The 17,006-nt window shown below is 26.7% G+C and overlaps 2 protein-coding genes across 11 annotated transcripts in view; both read left to right on the top strand.

Annotated features, from left to right (window-relative positions):
* The window catches only part of LOC149892084 (uncharacterized), a 176,521-nt gene that overhangs the window by 154,262 nt on the left and 5,253 nt on the right, over positions 1 to 17,006 (top strand). The gene's annotated exons all lie outside the window — the stretch shown is intronic.
* Positions 1 to 17,006, top strand: part of LOC145182634 (serine/threonine-protein kinase Nek1-like) — a 124,457-nt gene that overhangs the window by 44,062 nt on the left and 63,389 nt on the right. For 7 of the 10 annotated variants that reach the window (XR_016450210.1, XR_016450211.1, XM_090080281.1 and 4 more), the window contains 5 exons: positions 1,568 to 1,611; positions 2,634 to 2,714; positions 10,340 to 10,412; positions 12,579 to 12,651; positions 14,739 to 14,787. Coding sequence is in view for 6 of the 10 variants with exons in the window: in XM_090080281.1 (XP_089936407.1) it covers positions 1,568 to 1,611; positions 2,634 to 2,714; positions 10,340 to 10,412; positions 12,579 to 12,651; positions 14,739 to 14,787 (320 nt within the window). In the remaining 4 variants the exon portion in view is untranslated. Of the gene's footprint in view, positions 1 to 1,567; positions 1,612 to 2,620; positions 2,715 to 10,339; positions 10,413 to 12,578; positions 12,652 to 14,738; positions 14,788 to 17,006 lie in introns of those variants that run through there. The other 3 variants (XM_090080287.1, XM_090080288.1, XM_090080286.1) reach the window with 2 other exon arrangements.

Below are 17,006 nucleotides of genomic sequence, written 5' to 3' on the forward strand. Positions count from 1 at the left end.
TGTCCTGACAATAGATTTCTTTTCTTTTTCAAGTTCATTTAGTACTTTAGTTTCAACTGCTGAGTCATGGTATTCTTTAAAACAAGATTTACTAGTTTTCTTTTTATTAGTCTTTATATCAGAATAGCTACAGAACTTTCTAGAACTTTACTAATTAAAATCATACCATTGTGTTTCAAGTCTTGTTTGCAAAAACAGTTTTAATCATTAATGATGGGACTCATTCATTTTTCATGTCATTAGACATTAGTGTCCACCTGGTGTGTTTTTGGTTGACTCGCTCTTTTCCTTGTTCGAATGTAGCGTGTTTGAGTCGGGTAAAACTTGAAGATAATGTTTACAATTTTCTTCATCTTCCCTCCTCACAGTTGCAAGCTAAAGAGTGACATACTTAATATTACACTACTAGTCATACTCAATCTAGTCATACTAAATCTTGAAGACATTGATGTATTTATTGATGGTATGAAAAGAAGTTAGCAATGACTGCTATGATATGATGTTCCTGAAAAGTTTGACCATGAAAAACTAGATACAGAGTTTATTTCTGAAAACAAAGAAATAATAGAACTATTCAGATTAAATGTTTATAACATTTATTACAATACAAATATGCTCTTTATGTTTTTACATTTCAGTTATGTTAACACGTTTCATGAAAAGGTGTAAAATTAAAAAAACTAAACTATTCATTTTAATGATAATAATAATAATAAAAAAACCCTGCATTTTCAATCCCTACAGGGGATATATAATGCAAACAGCTTTTCAGCCTCATAAATTTTTTTTGGTCTAGTTTAAATTTGCAAGAGGAAGTTAAATGAACATTTTGCATGATTACAACTAAAATATCTTAATTGTATCATATTCTTACAGTTTATACTTATTCTTATCATTCACAATGGTCATAATTTAAAAAAAAAGAAAACAGCTAAATGTCTTTTCATAAAAGTTCAGACTATAAAAACACTTAAAAGACAACTTTAAAAGATTTTGTAGTTTTGTTTTTAAAATTTTGTCTTGAATGTTTAACTTAAAAGCTATCTTTAATGTATTATGCAACAGTTATTATTAAAGGAATTGTTCTCAACTATTTAAGTTTTTATTTTTCTTTCGAAAATGCTAGTAAGCAGATATGGTTCTTGAAACATTATGAAGATTTGTCCTATTGATTTATGTCAGAAATTTAACTTTTTACAATTCTTTTTTAACTTAATAGTGTGAGTTTTAAGAACATAACTTTTTCACTCATAGAAGTAATGATAATGTTAATATGTTAGCTGCAATCAAAAAGAAACTACAGTATACTTTTTAATATATTTATAAACTTTTTTTTATCCAGATTATAAACTTTTTTTTATCCAGATTATAAACTTTTTTTTATCCAGATTATAAACTTTTACTTTAGTTATAAACCCTTGTCTTTATGAAAGTGTTTGGAATCCTTAAATCTGCTAAATTGCTTTTGTAAATCTAGTTTGTGTTTCAGTGATTCAGTATAGTGTGCTTTTTATTTTATCCTTTTTTCTAGACAATTTAAAGATAAACTTAATTTTGAAATATTTAGTTTGAAGCTGAAAACATGAAAATGTTGGTAATGAAGATTATCAGGTACTGATTTTGCTTTAATAATCATTTTATAAGTTATTGTGAATGCTTTTCATTGAAAATTTGCTAATTTTGCTAATTGCTATATTTCTCTTTTTGGTACCAGTTTTCTTGCCACCAGTATTGTGACAAGGCCATGCTAGGATCAAAATTGCATTTTTGGGTCTCACCATCAAATGAGACAGACAATTTTGATTCTTACTGTTTTCTCTATAAAAAAAATGATGGACAATATAAACTTATATAAAAGAGTTTTCAGGCTATCCTGGAAGTGCTCTAAAGTGCTGAATATTTATAGATTTCATACTAAATAAACTTCTTAACAAAATAAATGTTTCTGAAAATTTTTAAGGTAACAGTGTAATCCTAAAATGGCATTTTCTAATAAATAGATTTTGTTGTCTAACTTCACTTTTTAGATGCACCAATCAAGATTATACATATATTGATCTTCATATCTTAATTGAGAGAATAGCATTTAAAAAATATATATATATTTAATAGTTAATTTACTTGAATATTTTAAATGCTATTTATACTTGAATATTTTAAATTCAGTTATATACATATATATATATATATATATATATATATATATATATATATATATATATATATATATATATATATATATATATATATATAATATATATATATATATATAATTTACTCATTTGCGAAGTACCTCTAGGTTTTTCTTTTAATGTGGAATGATCCTATCTAATTTGGTTTTGGAGTTCTTTTTTCAGAATATTGAAACTACATTTAATATCAGTTATTACATTATTACTATCAGTATTAATGTATACAATAACATTCCTTCATTTTAGACAAAAATCTTTTATAATCTGGAAAAAAAATGGGTTGGGTGAAGGGCATACAGAGATTATGTAGCATTTAAACTAGAAAATGTTATTATAATTTTTTTTTTCAATTTTATATAGCTATGTGATTTTAATTTAAGATAAAAATAAATACAAGTTTACATTATACATAATTTCTTGTGTAATAGTTTTACTTTCTAGAGGTTCTTATCCTGCACTTCCAAGTGATTATTCCATGGAGTTAAAATCATTAGTTGCACATTGTTTGAAAAGAAATCCAAGGTATTAAAGTTTGTTTTTTTTTTAGTTTCAGAAGACATACAAAAACTAGAATTGATTTAAACATTCTTGCAAAGGAGTGTAAGCATGTCATAATTTTAGTATCACCAGTTCAAGGGACTAAATTGCACCAACATTCATGTTCAATTTACTTTTCCATAAATTGTGTTATTTTATCATGTATATTATTGTATCATGTATAGTTTACTTTCAAACTATTTAAAGGTGGTATAAAGAAAATATTCCTTCAAGGAAACTTAAAAAAGAGAACAAAATAAAGTTAAAAATAGATAAACTAAACAGTTTACAAACACTAACTGCAAAATTTACAAACACTAACCGCAAAATTATTAAAACCAAATTACTTAAGTAAATTTATTTAGATAATAACGTAAATGATGATAATAGTATATGATTACATTATATATAAGGGCAACAATTATAATATTTATATGATATAATTATATGATATAGTTATATTAATATTATAATTGTTGGTCTTACATATATAAATTATTAATATGATATTTTAATAGTTTTTCCAGTGAAAACCTAAAAATTGAAAATATGTGTTAGCAGTTTTTTATGACAATTTTTGAGGGATATTTTTGGAAAAGTATATGGTATAAATGAGCAAGAAAATTTTTAAAGACAGGTTTTTGTTTGGTGAGAAGATTGTTATTTATTGATATGTTTGTTGCAAAAAAGCTACATTACTGCTGTGTGGTTTAGTCCCCAAAAACATGACTACATAACTACAAATTCATAACTACTAATAGCTGGAAAACCTAGCACATTGCACCAGGTATTCCAGCTTATATATATATATATATATATATATATATATATATATATATATATATATATATATATATATATATATATATACATGCATTCATACATACATACATACATACATACTTACATACATACATACATACATACATACATACATACATACATACATACATACATACATACATACATACATACATACATACATACATACATACATACATACATACATACATACATAAATACATACATACATACATACATACATACATACATACATACATACATACATACATACATACATACATACATACATACATACATACATACATACATACATACATACAAACACACATACATACATACATACATGCATGCATACATACATACATGCATGCATGCATGCATACATACATACATATATCATTTATTATATGTATATCATATATCATATATACATCCATATTTTTATGGCATAAATGATCTTTGTCATCCATCTAGCTCATTGAGGTCTGTCAGGTTCCCTGAAATGATCATCTAGGCTTTCTGAAAGCTCTAGATGATGATCTCAGGCCCTTTCGAAATGCCAAACAAGTGTAGAATAACAGCTTATAATTAATTCTCAAGTATGTGATTCAAGAAGGAAACCAAGTAAATTTTTCTACATCTTTTATTCATATCAATTTATTTATATTAACATTCATGCACTATTTCTTGGTCCAGTTTTTTATACTGTTGTATGAAAATCTATGCATTTTATTTTGTCGCAGATCCCTTTCTGCAACAAAGAATTGTGCACAGCTGCAACTGTTACCTCTCATGTGCCTGGCAGCAGCTTGGAATCACCAAGCAGTTGGTGAACACCTTCTCTGGATACCAAAATTGCCAAGTGGTCAATAGTTTCCCTACCATCATTATCCTAAAGCAACTTTTCATCTCAATGAATGATTTGAGGAATGCCATTTTTTTAATGCCATTCATTTTAAACTCTTTAGAATTCTTCACAGCTTATTATTAGCTCTTGATAAATAAAACTGAATTGATATTACAATCTAGACTTTGTCTTATTTCCTTATGTTTTGTATTTCTTCTTCTTTGTAATTTTTTTTTTGTTCTTAAAGATTTTTTCTCTTATTTAGTTAGAAGTTTGTCTATGTTTGATTTACAAATCAAATACAGATAAGTATATTGCACTTGAACAATACCCAAATCTAAAAAAAAAGTGGTTATGAAAGCAAATAAAAATGATTATTACCATTAAAGATAAATAAGGTTGTAATGTAAATATTCTTTCCTGTGTTATTGATAGGAGTTACTTATGTTATAATTTTTACTGAAGTTAGTTTTCTATCTTACAGTGGTTTTCAAAAATATAAGGTCACTTAGATTTTTAGTGATTGCTACAATACTTCCATGCTTTTTAAAAAGATAAAAAAAGAAAAGATAATTTTTTAAATTTTTATTTGGAATACATTGTATAACCAAAATTAAAAAAAATATTAAAAAAAAAAAAAAACATTTTGGTACCAAAATCAATCACAAAAGATAATCAGTTCAAAAGATTATAATAAAAAAAAATTATCTAAAGTATAAGGTCATGCTTTAATTCAGTATTTTGCATGATCACCACATGCTTTTGCACAGGCTTGAATATGTTTTGACATAGATTCAATCAGATGCATAGATTAGTCCTTCAGAATTTTTTCTAGTGCAAGTTTCAATTGTGTAATGCTTTCCACATTTTTTCTTTATAATTTCTTGTCCTATCCATGACCAAATAATTTTGATGGGGTATAGATCTGGCAATTTTACTAGTCAGGGTTGAAGAGTAATATGTTGCCTTAAAAGTAGTTTTTTGGCAGCAGTATAACAATTAATACCTTTTTTTTTAAACACCTAACTATGCTATGACACTAATAAAACCAGCCTTTTTGCTAAACTCTTCTGACAGTTTTTGGTAGTTAATTTTAGAATCTACCTTTATTACAATAAGCTTTGATCTGTAGAATTAAGTTTTGACTGCCTACCAACTCTTGGTGAATCTTTTACATTATTTGAAAGTCAATAGTTTTTTAGCTTTGTTTAGATGCAGCATGGTGAAGCACCACATATACTTGCTATTTCCCATTAACTTTTTGTACTGTCTTTGAATAGACTATTTGCCTTTCAAATTCTTATGATACTGATTTTCTGCCCATTTTTCTGCTTGGTGTGCCAAGAATTTACCAATTAAAGTATCTCTTGAAATACTAGTTAGAAATTGATTTTTTCAAATTTATTTATAAATATTAGTCAAAGCGAGGATTTCCAGTATTCTCATATAATTAATTTAATAGTTATTAAGTTTAAATTAATTGACCTTATAATTTTGACACATTTTTTGATAAGTAATTAATAGGGTTGCTTTAATTTACTATTAAATGACTCAGAAAGAGTAAATAGGTTGATAAATGTAATATATCATTAGAGATTATTAAATAGTTGTTAAAAGCAGTTAAATGACCTTATATATTTTTGAAAGCCACTGTAATTATGCAAAACAATCCTGTAGAAAATAAAAGCTTTTAACTCAAAACTTTACATTTAGGTAGTGACCTCTAAATGTTGCCAGATATTTATAATATTTTTACATAGTTGCTTTTTTTATTACTAAGAACCAAATAATAATGTGCCCCAAGATATATTTAAATGTTGCAAAAGAAGCACCCCAATATTTGACATGTTCAAAAATTCTTTGGAATTCACTAATAATTTTTATTACATAATAACAAAAGAAAGTGTGTTATTTCAATGTAATGTAGCCAAAACACCTTACAACATCTTTACAATAGTCATACAAATATTTTAGTTCCATTTCAAAACAATCAGGTAGGAGTGACATTGGTTTAAATATATAGCCTGATTAACTGATCAATGTGAAATGTTGTCAATTGATTTTTTATGATTTTATATCTGCAGAAGAGAAATTAAGAAGGCTGTGCTGCTGTGGCTCAGGTCACAACCAGCTGATTGATTTGGAATAAAACTTTTGTATGAATATTTTAAAGATGTTGTAAGGTGTAATGGAAACTACTTTATATGGAAATAACACACTTTTTTGTGTTAGTATTAATAAAAAGTCTTATTGAACATGCCAAATATGTAAAGCTACTTTTCAAAGTGCTCATTATTTTATGTAAAAATGAGTGGAAAAATTTGATAAGAAACTCACTTGAAATATATGCTCTATTATATATGCTTTAAGTTACATGAAAAAAAACTAATGAATTTAATTAATAAATTGTTCTTTAATTAATTTCTATGTTACATTTCTAATTTAACATCTTTGTATTAACATATATGTATCTTTAACATCTGCGTATCTTTAACATCTATGTATCTTTAGTCGTAATAACCCCTTTACATATTTCTAGCTTTCTGCATAACAAATTTTCCAATATTTGAAAGTCTTTTTTTCTTACACAGATATTAGATCTTATTTGTTACTGATAAATTATGTGTTACTGATCTCTTTCATAATAAAGTTTCTGTCTTATAATGTACTCACTGCTGTCAAAAGTAGGAATAGTGCCCTTTGAGCTGACCCAAATGTCCCACCAACTTGGGGTAAAAGCAGACACATTCTGTTGTCCAGAAATACATATTTTAAAATCCAACTATGATATCAGCAGAAACAAATGGAGTGTTGTTTCCAGTGTTGTTTAACTTCATCTCAAAAAATATCAGAGCAAAAGTCTGTGGACAGACTGAGTCATTTATATGACCGCCTAAAGATCTTATGCAGAAAACATAACCCTGAAAGTTTCAGCTTGATTGATAAAGCTTTTCAAAAGTTATGATTGAATCTATATTGATCAATGTAAGTAAAAATTGAGTATCTGGAGTTTACAGTAGATTTTTCTGATTTTCATAACTTTGTATGTAAAAAAGGTGATCACCTGATGTTTTGTATAGTCCGTTTTTCACCCAAATAATCCATTTTGCAGTTGTTTTTGACGGTTTTCAAAAAATTTTGGAGTTATTGTGCCTCAAAGTTTTTAAATATTGTTAATTGCTAAATACTGCTAATATAATAATACTTATTCATTAAAAGTTAATTGAACACTTGCAGCAGCCTGTTAAACAATCAATTTTTTAAAAATGACTGTATTTTTTGCCCTTGGGTTATTTTATATGAAATCACCTAGTTCAATCTCATATATGTTCAGCTCAACATGAATAGTCTAACGTCAGGTTGAAGGATTTGATCAGGACTAATTATTAATCATTCAGTGCAAAATTGGTTCCACCCATTTTTTTTTTTTAAATTTTTTATGAAGCTTTAGATAAATCTAAATCAACTTTTGATTCAAAGAATAGCTTAAGACAAATGTGTCTAACATCAAATAATAGTTGATATTGTAGAGAACAGACTCATGTAAATATTCAGCAAATTCTGGAAGTGTTTTAGCTAAACCTCAACTGTCTGGGAATAATGTTCTTATGCCAATACTTACTAGATCTGATGACACCTAAATTCTAGACATCATTCCTCTATTGGAGTTAGACATTTTGGTTGGGTGTAAATAATTTGTTTAAGATCTGAAAAGTATTGAGTAAATGGTGATCAATGACCAACAGCTCTTCTAAATATTTAACAGAGTTCTTACCGTGATGTACAATTTGAGAGGAATGAGTGTCAAAAACTGATCAACTTGAGAGAAGGTTTGGGGTCATTAAAATCCTACGGAAGTTCAACCAATTTGTGAGTGCATATTTTGGCTTTAACCTTAAAGATGATATATTGGAATAGATTGGTTAGTTTAAAGTATCTTGTAATGTCAAATGGAAGTGACTACTAAAGTCCATGCTGTCTTTCGTCAGAAATACTTTAACTGTCACAAATATTATGCCTTTAGAGCTGTTCAGTGAACAAGTGGTTGAAGAATCACATCAAAGTTTTCATCATCACTAGATGGAAGGTACAAAAAATCAATAAGATATCAAGAGTATGCACAAGGATTGGTCAGCTGTATTGTAGCAAACATCCTTAGAAAACCAGATTACCTATCCTTTTAAATGTAATTGAAAAGTATGATTGATCAATTTAGTGAAGAAAGATAATTTTTGACTAGAAATTTGTTTTTGTTGCTGAAACTTATTTATTACTAGAAGTTATTTCTTATTTTTAAGATTATTACCAAGAAACCTTGCATGTGTTTAAATAAATGTTTATGAAAATAAGCTTTTTTTCAGAATTATTAAAATTTCTCATGTTTTAGATTCCTTATGAAATATGCACTTAAAGAACTATTAATTCTGGAAACCTGTAATGAAACCCTACTGCAATTTTTAGTAAACTATCAAGCAAATTATCATGTAAAAAAAAACAGTAAAAGTATCTCTATAAGAAATCTAATTTGCCAACTTTAGAAAATATTTTTTTTGATAATTATTTACTGATAGAAAGTCTTTAAACTTTGAGTTTGTCTTGTGAACTACTATAGTGATTCACTGTCAGCCTTATTGCCATCAGAATTTTTGTTGTATGAACATCAGCTGGCATGTCTGGGTAAAAACTAATATAAATAAAAATTGCTTCTAAGGTGCCCAAGGGTTATTAAAATTAATTTGGGGCTAATAATCTTGATAGTAGCTATCCAGTAGAAATTCTTTTAAACAAAATATGTTAAAATGAGATAAAAATGAACATTAAAGTATCAATAAATTAACAACTATGCAAGATATTTGCATGATATTTTAACTAATTTTAAATATAGGGACAAGTTAAACAATTTTCAGACGGATGTCTCCATTAAGTCAGATTTAATGAGCATTTTTTTAACATACATTCTAAGGCATAAAAGCAGTAGTTTTAACAACTTCAAAGTCAATTTGTTTCTGCTGACATCATAGTTGGAATTTAAAATATGTATTTCTGGACAACAGAATTTATCTGCTTTCACTCCAAGTAGGCGGGACATTTGGATCAGCTCAAAGGGTACCATTCTTATTTTTTACAGCAGTAAGTACATTATTACACGCGTCTTCAAGAAAGCCTGCATATTGGACTGCTTTCAATGTTCATATTATATTTGCTGCAGTTACTCCATTAGATATAACCATCTCTTAATGATGTTAATGTAGCACCCTCCATTTTCAGAAAAGAAAGATATATCAAGCCATTATTCAAAATGTCGTAACTTTATGTCAGTATAAGGTATATTATTATGTTCCTAGATGCTTAAAAAATTTTTTAGATCAAACTGAGTATCAAAAAAATAATTTTTTATTGATCACCTATTTATATCATCAAATCTTGCAAAAATAATGATTTTAAAAAACTTGTAAAATGTTCAGTTTTTGAGTTACAATATTGTGTTGGGTGGGTGGGGGTCAAAATGGCAATCTGACATTTCATCAAATCGAATTGGGAATAATTGGGTGTTAAGGAATCGACTGCAATCAATTTGAACAGATAAATCTGACATTTTATTAAGCATTTATGCATTCAGCCTTTTTTTTTAATAGTAGTATTGGCAAGTTTAATTTAAAAAACCTTATTCAAAACCCCATTCTTTTTATTATTGCTTTATTAATTGTAAAGATTGTATAAGTAAAGTTAGCAGTTAAAATATCATAAAAATACTTGAGAAAGGTCAAAGCTTTAACATTTTATTGGGGTGACTGATATTATTGTCAGTTTTTTTCATTTCAATTAGTACAAACATTACCTCTTGCTTGCATAATTAATTGTAATTTTTTATCTGAGAAAAGTGAGAATTAATAAATAGTAAATTAGTAGAAAATTTTTGATAGATAATACAATTATAAATAGCTTTTTTTTTTTTTAGTGAGCGTCCTTCTGTTAACACACTTTTACAGAAAACTATCATTCAAAATCGGATTTCAAAGTATTTAACTAAAGTATGTCCTAATATTAAGTTTTTTTACTAATTAGAACTTTTCACTGCTTATTTTAAGTTAATATTAATCTGAGATTAATCCAATTTTAAATTGCTAACTAACAGTTTACAGAAACTGCATTTTACTTTTCTATGCTCCTATTAAGGTTGTATAAATTGTCATGTTCTCCAATATGTTTCCTTAATTCAATGAAAATAAAAAGATAAAGCTGTTGGGATCCTATGATTGCAAAAATATCCATTAAAAAATGATAATAAATTAATAATAAAATGGTTTTTTCTTTTTGCTATCAGAAACACTTTTGCAGTACTGTTTCTACACTGTCCTCCAAAACTAAGGGAACTCTTAAACAAAATTTTTTTTCCAGGAAACAAAAATATTTAAAGTAATTGTAAAACAATTTTAACTGAAAAGCTTTTATAAGATATGCTTTTTTCTAATAAGTGTGTAATACACTCTTGTTTTATTCACACTTCACTCTGTTTTAAAATTTTTTGTATATGAAAACAAAACAGTATAAAAGAACATAAAAAAGTACATATAGGTATTGCAATATAATCATAAATTGTTCATTTTGGAATATGGGTTTTAGTTAAGGGCTTGATAGGGGTTTTAAATAACATTAAAGAAGACATAATAGTTTTATAGATAGTATTTATGTCACATCAAACACTACAATTGTTGTTTAATAGGAACTAACAGTCAAATTAGCTAAAAGATGACAAAATGGCATGTAATGATTATAATAGTATTTTCAAACAAAAAATCATCAATTATTATAATTCTGGAACAACAAAGTTGAATAATGACAGTATGGTGATTTTTGGATGATGCAGGGTTGTATAGTTGTTGAGCAATAAAAAAACTTTTCTCTTTGCCAAAGAACCAAAAACATGTTTGCAAAATTCCACAGAAATAACAGAAAAAACTGAAAGGTTCAAGTGATAAATGAAATGTGAAAGACAAGTTGGTTTTGATTAAAACCAATTTACACTCTAAGAATCGTGGCAAAGGTTTGATGGTTTGAGGTTGCTTTTCAGGTTTTTCTGGATTAGGACCACGCTATTGCATAGAAGGTGTAATGGACAAATACATATATAATTCAGTTTTAGAGAATCAAATGATAGCTTTTGTAGAGGAAAAAATGCCTCTATTATGAACATTCAACAGGACAATTATCCCAAACAAATATTAGAGCTTGTTAAAAAAGGCTCAATACAATTAAATTTACTGTAATCCAATGGCCTGCACATTCTCCTGACCTAAAACCTGTTAAGAATTTATGTAAACAACTTGATAAAAAAATGTATTTGCATTGTAGGTTCAGAAGTGCTGAAGAATTGCATCAAGAACCTCAAAATGTCTAGTAACAAATAAAACTAGTTCAAATTGACAAATCTATCAAGTCTGTCTTATAGATGTACTGAAGTTGTTAAAAATAATGGATATGTCACTAATCACTAGTTTGATATGCTTTTGATAATATATTCTCAAAAGTTCCTTTAGTTTTCAAGTTGAAATAATAATAATATAATTTTACTTGATGCAATTATTTTTTATTATATTGCTGTGATAATGTCTACCATCTATCATTAAGTAGATGCTTAGACTATAGTTTATCTAAATCAATATTTTTTTCTATTGAAATTGAAATAGCAGATAACATACCATAATGTTTTTATAAATTTCATTGTGTTCCTTTAGTTTTGGTGGATAGTGAACATATACTAACTTGTAAATGTAAATGTACTGACTCTGAAACATGTAAGTTTAGTAACATCCCAGAACAAAAGGCTCTTTAATGTTTCAAAAGTTTATATGAGTTCTGTATGATTCTTTAATAAGTTCTATAAAGCTTCTATAGAAATATGTCCTTTAGTCTATAAAAATTTTAGAGGATTTTTTATAAATGTTTGCATAGGAAAACAAAAAGTGGATTATACTATATATGCAGATAATATTAACAAATATTCTCAGAACTTTGTATTGAATATATTAAACTGTATCAAAGTTTATTTGATTTTTAACTCGTGATTACCTTCTTATTGTTTTGAACTCTTTAAAGATTATTAATAACTCTGTAACTTGTTTGTGTAAAAAAATGTGTGGATGTTACTTCATTGTCATTTAATTTTTTTTAATTTTTTGTTATTTTTGGTTAATTAGTTCTACAAAGAAGAATTCAACATACTTCAAGTTGATAAGACTGGATTGCATTCATTTGAAAAAGAAGTTAATGGTAATGATACTCATTATCGTTTTTCATTTTTATTATAGTTTTATTATTTTTTTTTTTCACTAAAAGCAATATTTTTATGGAATATATATAATACTATTGCTAGTGTATAAGTCAATCACTTATTGAGTTGTACAAACTGACCATGAATTATACATCAAATTATAAAACAGAAAACATTAATAATTTTTCTAAACAACTTTTATTTTTAGAAATTATAAATTTTCATACATTATTATTTTTTTAATGTTAGGGCTTTAGTGTTATTTTTCCTTTTTAAATCTAAAAATGCTTAAGTTTATGCTATCATTTTTAGTCTAATTAAGCCTAAATATATGAGATAAGAAAATATACTTTTTTTTGTTCTTTTGTAAACTTATGATGGCACAAAATATTACTAATATGCAGTTTGGTAAAATAGTCAGCTTATGGGATACAAGTGATTTAGAGTAATGAATATTATTTTGTTTAGTGTAGAATTTGTTATCCACCAGATGTTTTTATTTAAAGTTTTTTTCTTTTTCACACTTAAAATTATTGTATGTTTTTATCTTGAAATGTAAGGTGTCAACTTTTGTTGTTAACCAAGGCTATTTGGACACCTTAATAACATTTTTTACAAAATCAAAATTCATTTAATGAATCTTTAGGTCTCAAGTAAGTTTAAATTTAATAGCAATATCATATTACAACACCTAAGTTTGTATGTATGTAGACCATCCAATTTGAGTATTAGAATACTTGATATTCGAATATATTTGCATGTTTTTTTACTATTTGATATTCGAATATTTTCTCCAATATTCGAATAATTTCAAAAATGTAAAGGCAGAGTAAGCTTTTAAAAAAGTACTGTTAATTTCTCTTTTTGCAAGCGAAAAAAATATTTCTCTTTTTGCAAACGGAAAAAATTCTTAGCATTTTCATATAACCTTGAAGTGGAAAACTTAAATTGCATTTTTGTATGGTTTTTATTTTGTGTGACATTATTTTTGTTTGCTTTTAGAAAACAGTCGTTTATTTAGATTGCTTAAAAATATAAATACATATTTGTTCCATAAAAAAAAAATCTTAATAATAATCTTAATAATGATAATTTTTAATATTTTGCAAATAAATAAATATAATATTCAGTTAAATAAATATAATATAATTACAATTTGTGGTTGCATAATTTGAAGTGGTAAGTTAAAATTTTTTAGATTTTCTTAGATAATTCATCTCTGGTTTTTTTAGCCATGTCAAAAAAATCCAAGGTTTGGGAGTTTTTTTAAGAAAGACGAAAAAAATATTGGTGAAGCCAAATGTGGTAGGTGCAACACAAACATAGGATGGAGAAGTTCAACTACTGCTATGATTAATCATTTGAAGCTACGAAACAACATATTGATATCTAAATCGGTATCAAATGACAATGATGGAGAAAATAATATTCCTTAGAAAAAACAAAATACTGAAATAAGTATTTGTTGTGGGACTGCTTTTAAACTGGATCATCATTAAAGTTTGTTTTGTAGTAGTTGTATATAATAAATTAAAGGTCTGCATTACTGAATTTTTTAGACTTGCTGATTACAGAGCTGATCTTGCTGAATGTTATTTTGTCACAAGTCGGCAATTATGTAAAATAGACAACAATGCAAAAAGTTGATGCATTTTATTAGATACAAGTTTATTTTCATTAGATATTAGTTGCTCCTGCTTCTGTGAATTGCCAATGTAGTTGACACTCAACCTTGCTTTTTGAAAATAATAGTTGGCAAGACCAGCTCAGTAATCTTGGCAAGGTTGCCAAGTCTAAAAATATTGGTAATGCAAACCCTTGTAGAAAGTTATCCATCTCCTTTAGGGCATTCTGAATACATATGGAAAAAGTTTAAAATATGCTCACAATCATACAAAGCTCTATATCTTTTTGTATTAGATACAAGACGCATGGGTAATTTATTATAAATAGAGAAAATGTTCTCCAGGAATGTTGTTTTTAAAAACAATAATTGCCCCAAGATGTCCATATAGCCTGGGTTTACAGTACATAATATGTTAAATGTGTTAAAAGCTTTACTATGTAAAATATTCTTTATTTTTAGTTAAGCCAACAATTCAACCACTTTCTGTTTATGGGGCAAAGGCATTAAGGTATCTTGATTTCAGCTTAGTTCTGCACCAGTAGTAGAAAATTGTGGGTCCTGGCTCAGCCCATTTTAACCATGTCTTTAACCTTTAATACATGGTCAAATTAGTGTTAGAAATTTTTGAATAATCCTTACATGTTTAAGTCAATTTTGACTATAGGTTTACCATTAAACATTAAAATTAACCTGAAAAAGTCCCAATATGCATCAACCATCTTTAATGATATGCTCAACCATCAACTTTAATCATGGTTGAATCTCAGCCATTGCAGAACAGAAAACAAAAATTTATAAAAGTTTCTGTTGTATAATAAAATGGAAAGAAAAATTTATGTAAGATGCAAGAAGAATAAAGAAATCGATAGCTAAGTAGGGAATAACATGTTAAGAAAATTTAATTGTGATATAGTATTTTTACTAGATAACATATCACTGTTTGTAAGCATGGAATATCAAAAAAAATTTTATTATCTATCCATGAATTAAATAAATCTGGATAGCTAATCCATTTTGCTAATGATTTTTTTGATTTTTCTTGAGATCTTTTCAATCCTAAAAGTTTTATCTTTTACATTTCTTCTTTGCAAAATCTTCCAGCTATTTCTTCATTATTATAACCTTTAATCTTATACCACAAGAGTTCTATTATGCGCTGCAGATACTTTAAAAACTTCTTGAGAACATCTAGTTGTGTAATCCTTTTCAATGATGGACTTTTTCTTGTTTATTCTTACTTTTTTGTTCTGATACTTTAAATTGTTCTATATTTTTGTTCTTCTTCAAGCTAGCTTTAAAAGGTGTCATCTTTATTGAAGAATGAATAGTACTATTATATTCTATGATTAGATCATCCAAAATGTTTATTTATACATGAGTTGAATTGGCAATAAATTTATTCCATGTTTTCCTTTGATTTTACAGTTCCATCTTTCTACTACACTCAACTTTTCCTTATTTTCTGCAGAGTAAAGTTCAGTCAGGCTGTACATTTTTATTATAAAATTATTTACTTTTATCAACAAAATTTTAGTTGATTTTCTTTAATTGAATAAAGTTTTAAATGTTTTTGCTACAGTCTTACCAGTTTTATCTTTTACACAAATTAACCAGACATATTTGGAAAAAATATTAATGATTGCTAGTAAGTGCTTTACATCTTTGTTAAATTTGGAGAATGCAATGAGATCAGCAGCCCATTTATACCACTAACAATGATCAACAGCCCAATTCATCTGCACCATTAACAATGACTTTTCTTTTTGCATATTTTCTTTTTACTTGTCTATGCAGTTTATTGAAAAAGATCTAGCACTAGAGATGGCATGGCATGTGGTGATAAGTATTTACACTTCTTATGGCTTTTTTAACACTTTGTGCAATGGTTACTGGCTTTTTTTGTTTTTTTGTTTTGAAGAACCAGATATTCAAGTGGTCTTGTTCACTTGACAATCCCATCCCAATTTTCATCTTTGTTTCAATAATCTTTTCAACAATTGGTTTATCTAACTTTTCTCTTAATGTAAAGTTATCAATACCATCCATTTCTTTCAACATTTGTTTGTCACATGTTATTTCTAATTGATTTATCCTTATTCAATAGATAGCATATGTATGCATCATTGTCAACTATATTCATAGATTTGCTCAATTCTCTAAGTGTAAGATCCTTATTAAGTCTTTAATCTAGTTTTGTATCAGGACCAGTAAATACATAAGTAGGTAGATGCATCTCAAGGTTAGGTTGTTAATAACATAATTTAATATTAATTAGCCTTTTTTATCATGAATTCTTTCAGCAAGTTTAGTTTTTGTAGTACTACATACTTTAGATCTTCCTCATTTCATGTTACAACCATTTTTAGAAAGGGTGAATTCTTCATCATCTGATTCCAAAACTTTTCTGAATTTCATTCAATATATTTTATATACAATTTTTTAAAAATTTATGTTTATATGTCAACATATATTTGCCATCATCCAAAATTATATATCTATCATTTTAAGAAGTTAAAGCCAACTTGTTTACTTCTTCAATATATACTTCATGTTTATAACTACAAATAACATTCATGGATTTCATTATATTTTACTTCTTTAAGAAGAAGTTTTCATAGTCTTCAAATGTAATACTATTTTGAATTACTAGCTTTTTTACAGATTTACCTTTTCTACCTTTCCATTAAATATTTTGAATAAAGACTTTTTCTTAATGCTTGAAAATAC

The sequence above is a fragment of the Hydra viridissima genome, unplaced genomic scaffold (genome assembly GCF_058129835.1).
Source record: "Hydra viridissima isolate aposymbiotic clone 2 unplaced genomic scaffold, HvirCarnegie_v1 scaffold_2, whole genome shotgun sequence".
NCBI lineage: Eukaryota > Metazoa > Cnidaria > Hydrozoa > Anthoathecata > Hydridae > Hydra > Hydra viridissima.